The sequence below is a fragment of the Vicia villosa genome, linkage group LG1 (assembly GCF_029867415.1).
Source record: "Vicia villosa cultivar HV-30 ecotype Madison, WI linkage group LG1, Vvil1.0, whole genome shotgun sequence".
Taxonomy (NCBI): domain Eukaryota; kingdom Viridiplantae; phylum Streptophyta; class Magnoliopsida; order Fabales; family Fabaceae; genus Vicia; species Vicia villosa.
This window is the reverse complement of record NC_081180.1, coordinates 115373900-115393073: the sequence shown is the minus strand read 5'-3', so window position 1 is coordinate 115393073 and position 19174 is coordinate 115373900. Positions and strand designations below refer to the sequence as shown.

Below are 19174 nucleotides of genomic sequence, written 5' to 3'. Positions count from 1 at the left end.
TTTATCCACTCAAACCATAACCCACCGCAAAACACATAAAATACAACAACAATATTAAAATTTTCCATCAATAATCATGTTTATTTTATTTAATATATAAATTTTCTTCTAATTTCACTTTTAAAACTATAATAGTCCTTACAAATTTAATATTTAATCAATATATATATAATTTTTTAAATTTCTTTATTTGAAATATTAATTTATTCTTTAACTGGTTTACATATAATCTTTTATTTTAATAATGTTAATTTTATTCGATATAGAAATTTAAATTTACTTATTTTTATAAATATTTTTTTCACTTAAGTTTGGTAAAATTACAATTAAAATTAAGGTCTTCAACATCTTAACATTACAGTTAAAATTAAAGTCTACAATCAAAGTACAACTTAGGAGTACTTATGTAATTTAATTTCTAAGCGGGTGTGGGTTCGGGTTTCGGGCACGAGTTTCACACTACCCAAACTCGCACCCGAAATATCGGGTAGCACATGAACCCGAACTCAGTCAACTCAGGTTTTCACCTGTTGACTCGGGTTTAGGTGTGGGCGGGCCCCACAGATTTGGGTCTACCTGTCATCCCTACTAATATTCCACTTCATAAAGCATGAAAAAGATTTTATTAGCTAAAGGGATAACAATAATGGAAACTATATTGTTAAATTTGGTTACTACTATATTAAGGACTAGAAGAAAAACACTAACATGGAGATGTCTGGCAGAAATAAAGACAAGAAGCTGTGGGAAATAGTCTGGAAAAGTAAAGTAACTCCTAGACAACAAACCCTTATCCCCCAGATGCAAAATGAAAGTCACGATTATTTCAATTTAAAAAAGAAGAAAAATAATCAAATTAGCAACATTCAAAGTAATATCATAACAAAGGCTTCACCAAAACTCAAAGATTAACTTTATGATTTTGAAGATCATCAAAAGGTAACAAATTCCTCTAATAACAACCAGACTCGGCCTAAGCAAGTGAAAAAGGTTAGCTACGTCGATAAAAAGAGTGACAATTGAAAGATCACAACAAGAAAAACCTTGTTTTGCCATAGGAATATGCTAGGGGTTAAGCCTCTCACTAAATTAATATGTTGCTTTTGCTAAACCCCTCGCAAGACAGAAAAAAAGTTAAAATATTACATTGCCAGGGGTTGCCCCTCGAAATTATTATGGAGGGAATTTTATATTTTTGAAATTGATTATTGTGAGGAATCACCCAACGAAAAAAGAAATGTAGCCATAACTTTTTCAATGGTTAGTCAAAAGTATGCATTTGCAAGGGAGAGCCCCTGAAAAATTATTAGCGTTCAGCTTGCGAGGGGACCCCATCACAACGTTTGACTATTGGATCAAATCAACACTGAGTGATTATGACTCGTTTGTTGTTGTCAATCATTTGCGAGGGGTAACCCCTAACCAATTATGATTGTTGGTTTGCTAGAGGTGTCACATTGCAAATGCACAAATAAATATTCCTATCTGCCATACTTCCTATACACGCTTATTTCTTCCCTTCCCTCATTTTCCCCACTTCTTTTCCCAAATTTCCCTATTTCTTCACTTACCGAAACCCATTTTTAATTTCTTCATCCCTCAAATCTTCAACAACGCTACGTACAGTTATCAATTTTAAAGAAAGTACCACTTTTTAAATAAATTTTAATTTTTTTTCAATTTAGATTAACCTAATCACACTTTTTATTATTCATTTTCTTTGTTTCATAACCCATTTTAATCATCTAAAGATGTCAAATTTCACAATAAAGGAGCTTCAATTTTCCTTCATTTTGTTCATCCATTTAAGGTACACTTTCCTTCATTTTGTTCATCCATTTAAGATTTTAAGGTACATTTTTCTTCTTCTTCTTCTTCTTCTTCTTCTTCTTCTTCTTTTTAACCCCTGACAAATTACTGGCATACTACATCACAATGCAGCACTTAGTCTGCACCTACACATGCGTGTCTGTGATATGAAAAAGAGGGTCAGGGTTTTGTGAGGGGTTAAGCTTGTGGAAAATTAGCGAGGCGGTAAGCCCTTGGCAAAAAAAAATTGCGATGACCTGTATTACCAAGTGAGTTACCCCTCGAAAATATTTGTTTTATGAGGGGTTTTTGCACTTGTGATGGATTTAACCCCTAGCAAAATATCCTTCTTCTTGTAGTGGATAAATCAACAAAGCAAAATTGTTACCCAAATTGTAGATGGATTCCTCATGTGAAGGGTTGGATTAAAAGCAATTTCGATGCCAGCTTACTGAAGGAAGGAGTTTGGTATTTGGGGATCATTTTGAGGAACAAAAAATGACGAAACCGTAACGATTATCTCTTGTCGTATGGATGGGGATAACAATATGATTTTTGCCGAAACGATGTCAATGAAAGCTGCTTTAGAGATGTCGATAACTTGTGGTTTCAAAAAATTTAGATTATGAATGAGGAGATATTGAGATCCCTAGAAAAAACGTCGGAATGACATGCAAAACAGTGAACAAGTTGCTTAGAAAGTTTAAAATGGTTAGATTCTCTCACACTCAAAGAGACAATAATGAAGCGATGCATGTAGGGATGGCAACGGATAGGGTCGGGTGCGGGTTTCACACTATCCAAACCCACATCCGAAATCACCATCCGATCCCGAACCCAAACCCAAAGACTATATATTCGGGTGGCAAAATAACACTCACGCCCACACCCGTTTGGTTCAGGTTTTTTCACCCGAACTCGCAACAAAACACATAAAATACAACAACATTGAAATTTTCCATCAATTTTCTTACAACTTATATATATTTAGGGACACTTATGTAATTTCATATCTAAGAAGAGCGTGGTTTCGGGTGCGGATTTCACACTATCCAAACTTGAAATATCGGATGACACCCGAACCCGAATCCAAACCCAATCAACACAGATTTTAACCCGTTGACTCGAGTTCGGGTGCAGATGAATCCCGCGCGTTTGGATCTGTCTGCCATCCCTAGGCGCATGAGTTAGCTAGGTTTGCTTCTAACTCGGTGAATAAGAATGGGCTGAATGCTAACCCTAATAGAGATATTGTAAATATTTTGAAGTCAAGTCAATGATATCTATTGGCTTTTTAGTCTAACAAATTCAAATATTTATTTTTTAATCAATTTTTTGATGTTAATTTAAATCAGATTTGAACACCGATAAAAATGAATATTTAAAATTTTGTATTGATTTATTTTATAATATGTTTAAGATTAAGAAAATGTAAATAAACACACAGTAACATTTTTTGATATGTGAACACAAAGCAACTTTATTAATAGTTATTCTCAAAAGTTTCTATCATGTTTCATATGGTATTATTAATTAATTTCCTTCATATTGAAAAATCTTTTTGGCGATAAAAATATACAGACACTTCTTTTATATTACTGTAACAAATAACTTTATTTTAATTCTCAAACTACATAATGTTATTTTGGATTATTTTTAAATAGAGAAACGCTATGCTTACATACAAATGTGACACTTACACCGTAAAATTATACTATTTTATTTTTTTAGAATATTTAATAATTATTTTTTCGTCTTTTTCTGACCAAAACCAACACATAACATTGTGTATTTTTATACGGTGTATCAGCTGGTGTTTGATTTTGGTGTATAAATAGCAATTCTCTTTTAAATATGAGATGAAAGTATTAATGGTTAGAATACGTATAGCAGTATTACTAACAACAAGCTACTGGAACGTCATCAACAGCGCTTCTGGTGTAGTGGTATCATAGTACCCTCCCACGGTACTGACCGGGGTTCGATTCCCCGGAGGCGCAATATTTTTAACTTAAACCACCTTTTGATTTTAAACATTTTTCATGTATGTATTGCATAAACTGATTATTGCCCTTACGGCACACTTGAAAATTGACAATAGCAAACAAACACAAGAAAATAAATATCCAGAAATTGATTATTTTGGGATCATGGCAACAACTTTAGCCCAAGCTGGTCTTGCAGTAACATCAGCCACCCAAGCACTGACATGAGGCCTTGATTCATACAAGTTCTTGCACTGTGACTTCATCAAGTAATGAAGAGAAGGTAAATGATGCAGATCCACCAATGTGAAACACTCACCTCCCAAGTATTTTGACTCTGACAATCTCTTCTCATATACATCAAGAATACTATCCAGTTTTCCTTCATTCTCTTCCACAACTTTTGGATCCGTAGCTTTTCCAAATAATGGCTTTATCCCTAATTCTGTAACAAGTTTTGTTGCTACTTGGTCGTAGTGTTGGCTCTCCACTTCCCACCATACTCCGGCTAGTGCCTTCTTCTTCGAGTCAGTGATTGTTAGCTTTGTCCCTTTTTCGGCGTACTCTTGTTCAATATATTGTGTTATGGCCCTTGATTCTGCATTTGAAATATGTGTAAACTGTTAGACACGACACTGATACTCACACTAACACCAAACTGTTAGACACAACACTGACACTACCTTGTCTACGGCAATATTAATTCTAGAAAATGAGAATATTGTCTTTACGACATGTCTAGAAATTCTACGTGCTAGTGTTAATATTGTGTCAGTGTCAAATATCAGACATCTATTATATAAATCTTACCGAAGAGCTTTAAATCTCCGTGTTCAAAAGCTGGAACTTGACCAAATGGCTGCATCATATAAAAATTTAATTAGTTAGATAGATATCATATGGCAGTTCATATAGTTAAAGTAAAGAAGCTAGGAGAATGATGTTTTGTGCTATTGCTTACATTGAGTAATATGAAGGGTTCCTTTTTGTGTTCACCAATCTTGAGGTTAAGGTAAACAAACTCAAACTCAAGCTGTTTTTCATAAAGAGTTGCTGTAACCCGCATGGTTGCTGTTGAGAAGGGGCTTCCGTGCACTTTGATTGTTGACATGATTTATCAGAATCACAAGATGTGTGCTGTGGTAATTGCAAAGGGTAATGTTAATTGTATATAGCTCTTAACTATGGTATTTTGTAGTGTAATCTCTAATGGAAATAAAAGCTATATATAGGTAGAGCTTAGATGGTTTATATAAGCATACGTAAGAGCTGACGTGAGAGGAGATATGTTAAATAATAAAAGGCCGGTAGTTCAATGCAACTAATGATCTTGGACCAAGGTTGACAATCTTGTTAAAATATTAATTGATCTTAACTCGAACTTTCAAAAGTATACGCCACTATTCTTAAATGATGCTAAATGCATTATTTGAAATTTATATAAAATAACTAGTCATTTGATTTTCTTTATATGTTTGGAAGGTGCTACTACTCTTCTTTCTCTTTGTTGACTCAAGTGATCTAGTGGAAATGTTGAAGTTAATTTCTTTAAAAAGAAGGGAAATGGATCCTCTCCTGTATATCTTATACTGCCTTCTCTCATGTGCAATTTATAGCCCTTGGATTCAATCTTATCTATTTTATAATATAGATTTTTTTTATCTATTTTTCTCCATCATTAGATCAAAGCAAAATGGATAGCATGAGAAAAGAAGTTGGAGAGGATCCAGATCCAAAAAGAAGAGATTGGAGGAAGAAGTTTGAGCAGTTGTTTAGGGGGTCGAGATTGATGTTGATTTGTTCTTTTAATACGAGAGGTATGGGTGGTAGGATCAAGAAAAATATGGTGAGGGAACTCATTTTTATCTAAATCATTAGATTTTGCGGAAATTTAGGAGACCTAGCTTAAGTGAGGTCTCAGATTCTCTTGTTCACTCCTAGTGGAGTAATTCTTTTTTGTGATTGGAACTTTAGTCCTTATATAGAAAACAATGGTGGTCATGTCTTCATCTGATGTAGTTTGAAAGGTAGATTTTTGTTTTCATTTCCAAGTTTAGGGTTTTTGGGGTTTTATTTAGAATGGAGACCTCTAAGGGTGTTTTCTTTATGGTTAATGTGTATTTTAAGTTTGGCTTGGGAGACATAAGGACTATGTGAGATGTATTTTGTCTTCAGAAAGACAACATAGAAGGTGACATTCGATGTATTTTGGGTTATTCTAATTATATATGCTTTCTTAGTGAGAGGTTATGGGATATAGGCATGATTGTTAAAATCGGGATCTCAATAAAGATCATTAGGGTATAGAAAAAGAGTAAGCAAAAGTGTTTGAGAGAAAAAACACTAGAGTCATTGAAAGACGTGAAATTGCTGAATCAAGCAATTTCATCGCATCAAGTGTGCCCGAGTTTGATGGAGACTATGATCATTGGAGTTGGATCATGGAGAATCTACTTCGATCAAAGGAGTATTAGAGTGTTTTGAATCTGGAATAAAGTAACCAAAGGAGAATAAAGAGATAACTGCAACACTACAAAAGGCATTAGATGAAGAAAAACTCCAAGATCTGAAACAAAGAAATACCTATTTCAGGTCATTGACAAATCCATCTTAAAAACTATTACCCAGAAAGAAACAGCTAAACAACTGTGGAAATCCATAAAAGCCAAGTACAAGGGAAGAACTAGGGTAAAATGTGCGCAGTTGCAGAAGCTTCGATGGATATTCGAAACCTTAGAGATGAAGACAGGTGAATCAGTGAATGATTATTTTGGAAGAGTAATGGAAACAACAAATGACATGAGTAATTGCGGAGAGAATATGAACGATGTGAAAAATGTTGAGAAGATACTTAGATCTTTGACAGAAAACTTCAACTTTGTTGTATGCTCAATTGAAAAGTCTAAGGACATTGATCTCTTAAATGTGGATGAGTTGCAAACTTCACTACTTGTTCATGAGCAAAAGGTAAGAAATAAACGAAGTGAAGAACAAGTTCTTTAAGTTGAGCATGGGACGCTTTATGGACGTGGGAGAGGAAGAAGTAATTTTTAAAGAGGAGGTAGCAGCTATGTTAGAGAACGGGGAAGAGCAAAACCATTTGTAAATATGAATGCTATTATATGTTATCGGTGTCAAAAACAAGGACACTACCAATTTGAATGTCCAAATCTAGAAAAAGAAGCAAACTATGATGCGTTTGACGAGGAAAATGAGTTAATCCTAATGGCTCATGCTGAAAATCAAGATATTAAAGACATAAGGATATGGTTTCTTGATTCTGGTTTCTCAATTCACATGACAGGAAATAAAAAGTGGTTTGTAAAACTAGATGAAAATTCTAGCTGTATTGTTAGATTGGGAAACAACTCAATAATGTCTGTATCGAAAAAAGGAAGTGTTAGGGTTGAAATGGATGGAATCATTCTAACTGTGAGTGGTGTTTACTGTATACCTTAATTAACCAATAATTTGTTAAGTATAGGCCAACTTCAAGAAAGACGCCTAGTAATAATAATAAAAGAAGATGTATACAAAATTTATCATCCTCAAAGAGGGAAAATTGTAGACAACATGACTATGAAGTAGATGTTTGTGATTCATGCTACATTAAAACTGTTTCCACGAAAATGCTTAAAGGTTGAAGAGAAAAACTTGGAGAATATATGGCATAGAAGGTACAGGCATGTAAATCATAAGTTCATTATTGCTATACAGAAGAAACAAATGATGATGGGTCTACCAAAATTCAATGAAACTGTGGGGGTTTGTGAAGTGTGTAATATTGGCAAGCAACACCGAGACAAAATACCAAAGAAAAGTAATTGGAGAGCATCGGAAAAACTTGAATTGGTGCATGCATATCTATATGGTCCAATCACTTCAATATCTCATAGGGGTAAAATATATTTGCTAGTGATTATAGATGACTACTCTTGAAAAACTTGGATTTATTTTCTTGTGGAAAGAGGTGGAACATTTGAGATATTCATATGCTTTAAGAATCTGGTTGAGAAAAAAGCTCAGAAACATATATGTTATTTACGAACAAACCGGGGAGGAGAATTCCCCTCAAACAAGTTCAATCAGTTCTTCCAAGAGAAAGGAATTAAACATCAATTATCAGCTGCTTTCACACCACAGCAAAATGGGGTAGCCGAGCGAAGAAATTGAACAATTATGAATATGGCGAGCTGCTTACTTACTGAAAAAGAGATGCCAAAGACCTTATGGGCAGAAGCTGTGAAGTGGACAAATCATTTGATTAACAAAAGCCTTACCAAAGCAATAAAGGAAATGGTACCAGAAGAAAGATATGGAGTGGAGTGAAACCTAGAGTTGACTATTTTAAGGTTTTTGGATCCAATGCAGACGTACATATACCTGAGCAGAAGAGAACTAAAATTGATAATAGAAGTCGTAAATGTATCTTAATTGGATTGAATGACGAATTAAAGACTTACCGGTTGTATGATCCAATATTAAATAAAATCATAGTAAGTAAGGATGTCATATTTCAATAAGGAGAAAAATGAAATTGGAACGTAAATTCATATATAGAGGATTTTTATGAAGATTCAAATATAGAAACAAGCGTGAGTAATGCTGGAAACCATGAGCATGCATTACAAAATGAGGAACGACAACATGAAGAGCAACAACGTAAGAAACAACCAATAAGAGAGAGAGAAGAGCACATAGTAGGCTGGAATATTATGAAAATGATTATGGTCTCTCTGAAGAAGAAAGAGCGGTCATAATGGTTTTATTCATGTCAAATGACGATCCCACAAATTATAAGGAAGCTATGAATGATGTAAAATGAATATAAGCCATGAAACGTGAAATAGATGCCATCGAGAAAAATAAAACAAGGGAGTTAGTGAATATACCAACACAAGCTAAGAAAATTGGAGTGAAATGGATTTACAAAACCAAATTGAATGAAGAAGGAAAGGTTGATAAGTACAAAGCCCGACTTGTTTCAAAAGGGTATACATAGACAGAAGGGGTAGACTATAATGAAGTATATGCTCACGTTGCGCGAAAGGACATAATTCGAATTTTATTGGTTGTGGCAGCACAAAAAGGATGGAGTGTGTACCAGTTGGATGTGAAAAATGCCTTCTTATGTGGAGAATTGAAGGAAGAGGTATATGTGGATCAACCCGAGGGCTTCATTAAACACATAGAAGAATAAAAGGTATATAGGCTGAATAAAGCCTTATATGGTCTATAGCAGGTGCCATGAACTTGGTTTATCAGAATCAATAGTTACTTAGCGAGAATTTACAAAGAGTAAACATGACCATACTTTACGCATTAAGAGAAGAGAGAGAAAATAATCATGGTAAGTATTTATGTTGATGACTTGATATATACTGGGAATAATGAAGAACTTTGTGCAATATTTAAGCAATCCATGATGAAAGACTTCGAGATAACAGACCTTGGCAAGATGCAAATGGAATTCACTTATTCCAAAAGAAATATGCAAGAGAAGTTTTGGAAATATTCAATATGTGGAATTGTAACTGTGTCAAAAATTCAACAGTTTCTGGAACTGTGTTGTCAAGAGAAGGTGGAGAAAATGTTGAGTCAAATTTGCACAATAAATTAGTAGGTAGTTTAATGTATCTTACAGCTACACCCGGATATGATGTATGTAGTGTGTTTGATTTAACGTTACATGGCTAATCCAAAGGAGGAACACATGCAAATTGCTAAAAGAGCCTTAAGGTACTTAAGAGGTGCTTTGGATTTTGACTTATTTTATAGAAGAAGGATTGCATTGTGTGAGTGCAACCTTACCATTAGATGTTTTGCATGATGACAAAACTATAGGAAAACTTAGCATATTTGTATGTTAGATGGTATCTCTGAGTTTGTGTGGCACCCCTTGCATTATAGGTCTTAGGAATCATAAAAAAACGACTTTGAAACTGACCAAAAATCATGAAAAACAGTTTTCTACACAAAATTTCATTGCATGTGCTGGCACATACACTTTTCAGATCAGCACATGTAACTCAATATTGAAGCCTGTAGCTTCTGTCAAGGTTAGGTCGACACATAAGCGCCTTCAGGTCGACACATAGTGAAACTTCAGTTTCATGTGTCGACACATCCACTCCTCAGGTCGCCACATATAACTCAATAATAAAGTCTGTAGCATCTGTTTCATTTGGATCGACACATGCATATTACAGGTCGGCACATACTGAAAGAAATTCTTTTATGTATCGGCACATACGTCAAACAGGTCGGCACATGTAAATGCTCAAATAAGGATGTAGCTTTTTTTTGTTTAGGCCGGCACATAGACCTTTTCAGGCCAGTACATGCATCGAACAGGCCAACACATACTATTTTTTGATTCATTTTCTTTAATTTTTCTAATTTCAAATTTCCTTCTTCTGCCACCAAACTTCCACAACTATAAATACATCATTCATGCATCATTTTAACTTGATGAAACCATAACTAATTTTCTTAATTGATCTTCATCTTCAAACTTAAACCTATGCATACACACTAGCAAATCACACATAATCATCTTTTGCTGGGGTGCCATCTAGACTTAGTTGATAAGACTCAATTTAGGTTGGTTGTAATCTAAGATTGGGGTTAATAATCAATGAGACTTCATTCGGAAAAACCGCGGATTTGTCCTCCAAGATCTTTGGTACATTTGGGGGTTTTCGTACAAGATGGTCCAAGAAGGAATCGCAACCTACTGGAAGCTTTGGAGATAAATCACGCAAAGGAGTAGCACTAGAACGACAGGTTAAATTGGGAGTCTTGTGTTGCAACAAGTACAATTGATCGTGGTGAAATCTTTAGAGATAAAGAACTCAAAGGAGAAGCAATAGTCGAATAGTCAATTGGTAGTTGTTGTGTCTTGGTCTTGCTCAAGATCAAAAGAGGATAATGGGTTGAATCAACATTAAACGATTGTGTTTGTGGGTTGCTCTTGGAACATTTCTCTTGTAATCAACTTTTTGCATAGTAAGAAACTTTCCTAATTACAATATTTGGAATTTAGGGCAGACGTACCCACATGCGAGGACGATGTGGGGAACTGCCTAAACAAATCATCGTGTCTCTCTCTCTCCCTCTATTATCTCTTTACTTGCTTTAATTCAATTACACAATTTATCGAGTAGCATTATTTAAACGATTGAATCGTAAGAATTTTTTTACAACTGTTTTTGTTAAGGAAGTGTATTGATCAACTTGTAATCACTTTGATTATAAGTGGCTTTAGTATCAACACAACTTAATCGAAAAATTCTGAAAACTTATTCGCACACCAAGTGTTCGATAAATTGTGTAGCCTATTATTTTTCACTTGTTAGTTTTGGAAATAGCATTGTCGTAACTTTGTTTAAACGGATAATTGATTGACACTTGATTTCGAGTAAAGTAAATCATCTTATTATATTAAATGATTCCATACGTTTATTGCATATCCGACTTCCAATAGTTTGGTTCGTATAGACAACTTGTTCGATCTATAGGGATATCTTCTGCTCGCAGTACTTTTCAAAAACCAGAATTTTAATTGGTGCATTTTATACTCGTCGTCTAACACATTGAATATTTCGGCATATACTAACAGTGATTATGCAAGGGATGTAGACGACATAAAGAGTATTTCAGAGTATGTGTTTCTACTAAGTAAGGCAGCAGTTTATTGGAGTTCGAAGAAGCAAGTCATCGTTATATTATACTCTACTGAAGCAGAATATGTGGCGGTAACCTCATGTGTTTGTCACTGTGTTTGGATGATAGGGGTTCTCGAACAAATTAGAGATGGAAATTATGAATGTATTGATATTCTTTGTGTCAACAGTTCATCAATCAAGCTCTCTAAAAATCTCGTAATGCATCAGAGGACTAAACATGGATGTCAGATATCATTATTTACGTGATCTTTCAAATCAAGGAGTGGTAAAGTTAGTTTTCTGTGGAACACAAAAACAAATTGTAGACATTATGAAAAAACCATTGAAATTGGATCAGTTTGTGAAGCTTAGGAGGCTACTAGGAGTACAACTACTTGAAAATTAAACTGTATACTCAATGAGCATTTCTGTTTAAGGGAAGGAATTTGTTGGTATATTTAATAAGATTTGGTCTTTATTATAAATAGAAAATTTTTAGATAAGTTTAATAATAAGAAAAGTTGAATAAGTGTCATTGGTTATTATAGATTATTATTCCTTATTTTTATCTAGAGTTATTAAAATGGGCTTGGCCTATAAGCCCAACAATTTAGCGCGGGCCGGGCCGCAAAATACCTTAAAAAAACACGACCTTGTCTTTTGGGGCCAGCCCACCGGGCCTATATATTTTATGGGCTAGGCCGGGTCGGGCCAAGTTGGCTTCGGGCTGGCCCATCAATGTGTTTTCAAGTGATAAAGAAAAGTTAAAGAGGATGAAGATATATTTTCAAGATGATGTTGTCAAGGAAATGATTGTGAGATGGAGAGAAAATTTGATAAGTATTGGTGATAATATTAAGCTACTTTGAACTTTTACATGGATGATTTTGTGGTATTCATATATATTTATGGATAAATATTTTAAACACCACTCATGTACGTTTATGATGACTCTCTACTTATGTTGTGTTGCATTTATTCATTACATCCTTTTTATAAAATTAAAACTATAACATTGAAATACGGGCCGGGCTGATCCATCAAATCGCACAGACCTTTGAAAAATGGACCGGGTTGATCCATCAAATCGCACAAACCTTTGAAAAATGGACCGGGCTCAATTTATGTTGCTCATTAAGCAATCGGGTCGGGCCCATTTAAACACATTGGCCCACATATTCAAGGTGGGCTCAAGAATATATATATATATATATATATATATATATATATATATATATATATATATATATATATATATATATATATATATATATATATATATATATATATATATATATATATATATATATATATATAAAAATTAACCCAAAACACTAACTAATTACAAATTAGTAACAAGTAAAATTACAAAATAAAAACAACCAACACAATAACTCATTGTAACAATTTACATGAAATTACACACTTGTCATTTTTTTATTGAAAAATAGTATAATCCACACGTAAGAAATTGTATCTAAATTTTTTAAAAGAAATATTATTTGCATCACTTTCAAATCATTAAATAAGGAATGCAGTGAGAAAAGAGAATAGAGAGAAGTGGAGTAAGAAAAATGCAAGTGAACAAATAATTCATTCCAGGTGGTGTGGAGGTGAGACTAAGGTATATAGACAAAGAGAAATAAAAATAGAGAAAGAAAAATGTGAAAAAAGTGTCACCTAGTTTGATAGAAAAAATAAGACAGAAAAGAGTATCTCCTTAAGTATCAAATTGAAAACCAAAATTTGAATTTACAACTGTTTAATGTTCACCTTTTTGAAAAACTTCACCAAAACTGCTACTTCTGATAGGCGCTCACTCATTTTTTGAGGGCTAAAGAGTCATTAAAACTCTCAATCCATGAATGTTTAATCCTCACTCAGTGAGCTATTCTTTCCATCTTTTAACAAGGTGCTTGAGCCTCTAATTTTGATAATGGACTAAACAACAATGTTATTTCTGCCTACATCTATAAAATAATGTTCCTACTCAAAATCTTAGTAAAGAATCGAAGCGTCTCATGAGGCTAGTTCTGGTTTAAGAAAGTTAGAAGATTCAAGTTGATCAGTTATTTGTCCATCAAGCATCGGGTAGATCTCACATCGATAGAAGCTGCAGAGAACAATCAACTCCAGGTCATTAACATGAACAATCACTTGGTAGTAGCAAGCATTATATCACAAGCAACTAAGATGAATAAAATAAAAATTGACACTCAGCAGAAAATTACATTTTCTCAAATATTACCTTCCATCCATGCCAAGAATTGTGAGTGTATTATTTGGGTCCCCAAATGCAACAGTGTAACGACAGCCTTCTTGCAGGCGAAACTGAGCAACTGACCACTCTGAATTGAAATACTTTGGCAAGACTCCTGTTAGAGAAAATCAACACAGGATTAACAAGGGCAAAAGGAATCATGAATTTTTCACTTTGTGACAGCTAAATTAAATAAATACACTTATGTTAAACTGAAGCCATAAATAATTCATAGATCTTCAACATAGAATCTGGAACAATTAAACTAAGAAACTAAGGAGAAACTTAAATACATAGGAAAAGTAAAATAATAGGATACATAGGTGGCTGCTTTGCATTCAATTACAGGAAAGTAGGTTGTGTTATACAGCCAAACTAGACAAATATAATGCAATAAGCAGTAATTTTGAGGATAGAAATTCAAAGTACGCTTTGACCTCAGTTGGGCTTTGTTTTTACTGATGAAATGGGATGGAATAGAATTAAATCCCATTGTTTGGATTAGTTAAAATTGGATGGAGCGGAACCAAATAGAGTAGTACCAATTACATTTCATTCCTATGCTTATCATCGTTCTGCTCTGTTTCATTCCACTCCGCTCTATTCCATTTGGCTCCATTTATTTTAAGTTATCCAAACATATCCTTGAAGTTGGGTCAACTGTTTTTAACACCAAGTGATACAGGAAAGGAAACAGAGTTAGATTGGAAAAGAACAGCCACTTGAACTTGAAACCCATTTTGGAATAAATGGGATTGAGTTTTGTTAGGGTAACTTGAGAAGCACGGAGCTAGATCAATGCCCTATTAATTTAATATCTGTGTCTATTATTACAACTTAATAATTTTAGTGAAAATTTACCCCTTCTAATTCAGCATGTTCATACAATAAATAATAACAAAAGAAAACACATTCAAGTTTAGAGATAATAGAGAACTTACTTTTAAATTTAATGAATGAGAGATATGAGCTTGATGATGTAGTAGAAGCATTGGAGTTTGTTGAACATTGTGACATTTTATGATCACTATTGGTGATATCAACCTTAAGGCAGAAGACATGAACGGTACCCTTGTCACTCGAGACTGCCAACCACTGAGCAGTAGAAGAGAATGCCAAACTATAGATCTCTGCTGAAATTGCACCCCTTCTTACCTAAGTTTAGTTCCAAGAAATTTGCATCTCAGTTGCAAAAATATAAAAATTATACAAGAATTTTCATACATCTATAGCTAATAAATAAAACTCTTAAATAAATGAGCATAATTCTATTCCATATAATTATGGATTTTGGCTGTAGATACTGAAGAATACTATAACATAATAGAACCTACACAACATATCCAGTTAGTTCTATGCACTAAAAAACATTAAAATTGAAACCGCGAGACCTCGAGTCATGTTTCAACTGCTTTAAATGGGACAAAGTGGCAACCGGACGGCTCAAAGGATTACTGATCACTGATGATAGTACCAGTCCAAAGTTCAATCGGTTGAAATGTCCAGTTCGGCTTTTATTACATTGCCATTAATTATATAAACTAATGAATCTCAAAATGGTAAACTTAATGACAGACGCGCATATTGATTCCCATATGAAACTACAAAACAGTCTGAAATTTAAATCACTTCACATATTTTGAACCTAAGACCCAGTTAGCTTTTGAATCGATTTCTTAGCTGTCAAGTAATTGGTCATGAATCAAATATAAACGCAAAAAAAACTAAACAATACACTATTAGGAACAGAACATACTTCCTGAAGCAGAGCACCATTCCTCGTATCAAACACGCGAATGAGTGTGCCCTTAGTACTAGCAGTGGCTAGAAACCTTCCATCAATCGTGAGACCCAAACAAGCTAATCTCGAATCATGAGCCCGAATGTAATTGATTTTGTTCTTCGGAAAATGTTCCACACGCACATGACCTCTCTGCAATCCCGGACACGCCAGCACCATCGACTCTTTCAGCTGCGAAACAACGCATAACCCCTTAGGGTTCTCACACGTTCCAAACTGACAAAGAACCTTCAAGTCTCCAAAACTGTAAACAAAAACCATAAACTCCAATACCACTACAATCCTATCCTGCCGGAGACGGACGCCACGAATGGAACCTTGAAAGGATAAAGTCCCGACGGACTCACAGCGGTAGTCATCCCAGATTACGACGCTATTACGAGGGAACTGAGAGTGGGACCCGGTGCCGACTAGAGCCAGTATGTTAGTCTGGTTAAGCATCTCGACGTGGCTGAAACCGTCACCGGGGAATACTCGTCGGAAAAGCTGACGGAGGGGGTCGCAGCTGAAAACACGAAATCCGGTTTTCGTTGAGGCGGAGAAGCAGGTGTGGTCTTGGTTGAAGGAGAGGGAGAGGAGCGAGGAGGAGGGAGATGACGGCGAAGAGGGTTGAGATTGGCGGAGCATTGTTGTTGAGGTTTAGGGCTAGGGTTAGGCGATGGAGTTGATGAAGAAGAAGAATGGCCATTTGAAGTTCGAATAATATACTTTGCGGTCGTTTTTTCAGTTGCAGAAGAATCTTTAGTTTCTGTAACAAACTTGTCGCAGAACTAGGATGAGGGCGGTTATTTCGCCTTACTAGATTTTTCTAATTATTTTATTTTTTCTTATTAATTTTTCTAGAATTTTTTTAAAATAACCATATTTTTTTAATTTTATTCCTACAAATTACAATAACCATCTTTCTGGCCTCTACTATTTACTATTTATATATTTATTTATCATCTACTAAAAATTAATTGGATTAACTTTCTAAATTATAAATTATTTAACTTACAAAATGATATTTAAGAAATTAATCAGTGTTTATTTATTTTATTCCAATCTCCTATTACAATATTTATATGTCTAATTTCAACAATCTATTATATATCTAATTTTTTTTAAGATTGATATTGAAATTCATTTTTCAACGTTCACCAATTAAATCACAATTAAATATTACATTCACTCATTCTCACTATTGATTAAATTTTCAAATTTCAAATCTCTTTTCTTTTTCCTATACTTTTTCAATTTCGTTTTAGTTTTTTCTCTCTATTTATTATCATTTATCATTAAAAAATGCTAATAATTTTTTATTTAATTTTAATAAAATTAACCATTTATCTTATCTCATATATCACTATTAACAAACATGATATCTATTTTATTTTAAATAACTATTTTCTTTATTTGAAAGACAGAATTCTTATTTCTAAATATTAATTTTTTTCTTTATATCAGGATTTCTTCTTTTTTAATGATTATTTAATATAATTAAATTTTTATAATTATTGCTCATTTAACAATAAAGTATATTATTTAAAATTTTGCAAGTGTATCTAAATATATTTTATATTATACCAAATAATTTTTTATCTCACGGATTATTATCAGTACAATTTATATTTTATTTTAATAAACAATTTGCTTTGATATGATAGACAAAATCTTTATTTCAAAATATCAAAATATTTGTCGTAGAACTAGGATGAGGGCGGTTATTTCGCTTTACTAGATTTTTCTAATTATTTTATTTTTCATTTTATAATTAAGTAACTTCTTTCAAATTTACATGTGTATATAAATATATTTTATATTATATCAAATAAATCTTCTATTTCACAGGTTAAATAATTACCTTAATTAGCATAATACATATTAAATATTAAATTTTATTTTCAAATATTTAATAAATCTTATTAAATCTTCTATATCAAATAAATCAGCATAATACATATTTTATTTTAATCAACAATTATCTTAATTTAAAAGATAAAATTCTTATTTACAAATATTAAATATTCACTTTTCTTTCATGTCACATGTCTTTTTTGTTGTTGCTATTTTAATAGAATTGAGTTTATACAATCATTGTTCATTTTAAAATTAATAGCTAATTTCAAATTTAGATAGAAATTTAAATACAATTTATATCGTATCAAATAAATTTATCCATGCAGCCGCACAGGTATTTGGCTAGTAATTTATAAACTCATTTTCAAATAAAAAATTTGCAACGAATAGGTGTTGCCATATGAATTGGCGCTTCCATTTTAAAATAAGAGGTGTCGACAATTGAATTTGCGACTGCATATGGTCCGACCAATCCAATTGGCGACTGCATGCATTGCTTAAGAGGTTGCACTAATTAGCTTGACGCCTATGTACAACACTTAAGTGGAGGCACCAATTCATTTGGCTACTATGTGTTGGATGTTTTTTTAGCATAAATAGAGTTGTCTTCTACAATTTACTCCACACCGCTCTTCTCATAGTCTTTTCTTCATGATTGTTAAAAGAAATGGACATGTATGTTATTCGAGAACCAAGTCTTCGATGAAAATGTGTTTTTGGAACATTCAAAGTTTCGAGCAACTTGAAAAGGAATTGAACCAGTGGTTAGACGAAGAGATTAATGACGAGGAAAGAACCAGAAGTATCAAGAGGCTTGTTTCATACATCTCAATTGCAGTTGACAATAATGTTATGCAACGTATGTGGGTGTGAGTTAAAGATGACAATGATGTTAGGGATATGATGTTTGCACGAGATGATATTATTTTGATTGTTGTAATCTCTTAGACATGTTGTGGTGTTAAGTCTTTTTATTTGTCATTTGTGTTGTTGTTTTAGGCGTGTTTATGTTCATGAGCTATTTGTGTTAGGGGTGCTTGTGTTAATTTTGTTGTAACCAAAAGTTGTTATGTATAAAATACCAAGGTTACAAATATTTGAAAAAATAAATAAATTTCCATGCAAAGCTTTCTCCAACATTAGGACAATGTTTCTGAGTGTGTTCGGGCTGACAAAATATATCACATAATCTTACCATTTAATCAGTTGTATCCATTTCTGTTCTAATACGCGTGTTATTGGGGCAGGTTTTTTTTCTTCCTTCGCATATTTTTGTTGTGCCAAATTATGCTCTTAATATGTAGCCCAATGTTCATACTCGTTTTCATGAATATGTCGCCCCCGACATGTTAATTCAACCTTATTTAGAGCTCACCGATTTCGGACATGTTAGCAAAATCATATTTTACTTAGTTAATGCTAAGTTTATACTCGCTTTACATGAAAGATGGATACCCGAAACACACATTTTCTTCTTTCTAAATGGTGAATGTACATGATTCATCAAGGAAAGTTCAGAAATCAACAAAACCTAAAGTTTCTAAATTAGGGTTTTTTGACCTAAAGTCAACTGAACTTTGACCAGCCATAACTTTCACATGGAACATTAGAATTTATCATCCAAAGCTCATTTTGAAGGAAATTGAATTCCCTACAAAATTGTCTCTCACATCCCAAGTTTAAAAATGCTTCATTTGAGAGATATGGATCAAAAGATTATAGGTCCTTTTTGAAAGTCAACCAAAAGCAGTTTTTTGTCAAAGCCCATATCATCAAGATAAAATCCTCAAATGGAAAAAATCTTCGAAAGTGG

General features: G+C 33.4%; 2 protein-coding genes and 1 non-coding gene across 3 annotated transcripts; 1 reads left to right on the top strand and 2 right to left on the bottom strand.

Annotated features, from left to right (window-relative positions):
• The first annotated feature begins 3738 nt into the window (after positions 1-3738).
• On the top strand, positions 3739-3809 carry TRNAG-CCC (transfer RNA glycine (anticodon CCC)). The gene has a single exon. It is a non-coding gene; the product is annotated as a tRNA-Gly (tRNA).
• A 3-nt stretch (positions 3810-3812) lies between these two features.
• Positions 3813-4990, bottom strand: LOC131614935 (glutathione S-transferase-like). The gene is made up of 3 exons (XM_058886468.1): positions 4756-4990; positions 4605-4653; positions 3813-4392 (listed from the first exon to the last, which is right to left on the bottom strand). Exons 1-3 carry the CDS (start codon positions 4903-4905, stop codon positions 3947-3949), a joined length of 645 nt encoding a protein of 214 aa, XP_058742451.1. The 5' UTR covers positions 4906-4990; the 3' UTR covers positions 3813-3946.
• An 8169-nt stretch (positions 4991-13159) lies between these two features.
• Positions 13160-16291, bottom strand: LOC131614925 (autophagy-related protein 18a-like). The gene is made up of 4 exons (XM_058886461.1): positions 15478-16291; positions 14663-14876; positions 13710-13836; positions 13160-13574 (listed from the first exon to the last, which is right to left on the bottom strand). Exons 1-4 carry the CDS (start codon positions 16147-16149, stop codon positions 13481-13483), a joined length of 1107 nt encoding a protein of 368 aa, XP_058742444.1. The 5' UTR covers positions 16150-16291; the 3' UTR covers positions 13160-13480.
• Positions 16292-19174: the final 2883 nt, after the last annotated feature.

Coding starts and splice junctions, on each gene's coding strand:
- LOC131614935 (XM_058886468.1), bottom strand. CDS start 4,905: ATGTCAACAATCAAAGTGCACGGAAGCCCCTTCTCAACAGCAACCATG. Junction 4,654..4,755: donor AACCCTTCATATTACTCAAT/GTAAGCAATAGC, acceptor TATATGATGCAG/CCATTTGGTCAAGTTCCAGC. Junction 4,393..4,604: donor CGGAGATTTAAAGCTCTTCG/GTAAGATTTATA, acceptor TTTCAAATGCAG/AATCAAGGGCCATAACACAA.
- LOC131614925 (XM_058886461.1), bottom strand. CDS start 16,149: ATGCTCCGCCAATCTCAACCCTCTTCGCCGTCATCTCCCTCCTCCTCG. Junction 13,837..14,662: donor CTCATTCATTAAATTTAAAA/GTAAGTTCTCTA, acceptor TTTCTCTAACAG/GAGTCTTGCCAAAGTATTTC. Junction 13,575..13,709: donor ATTCTTGGCATGGATGGAAG/GTAATATTTGAG, acceptor TGTTCTCTGCAG/CTTCTATCGATGTGAGATCT.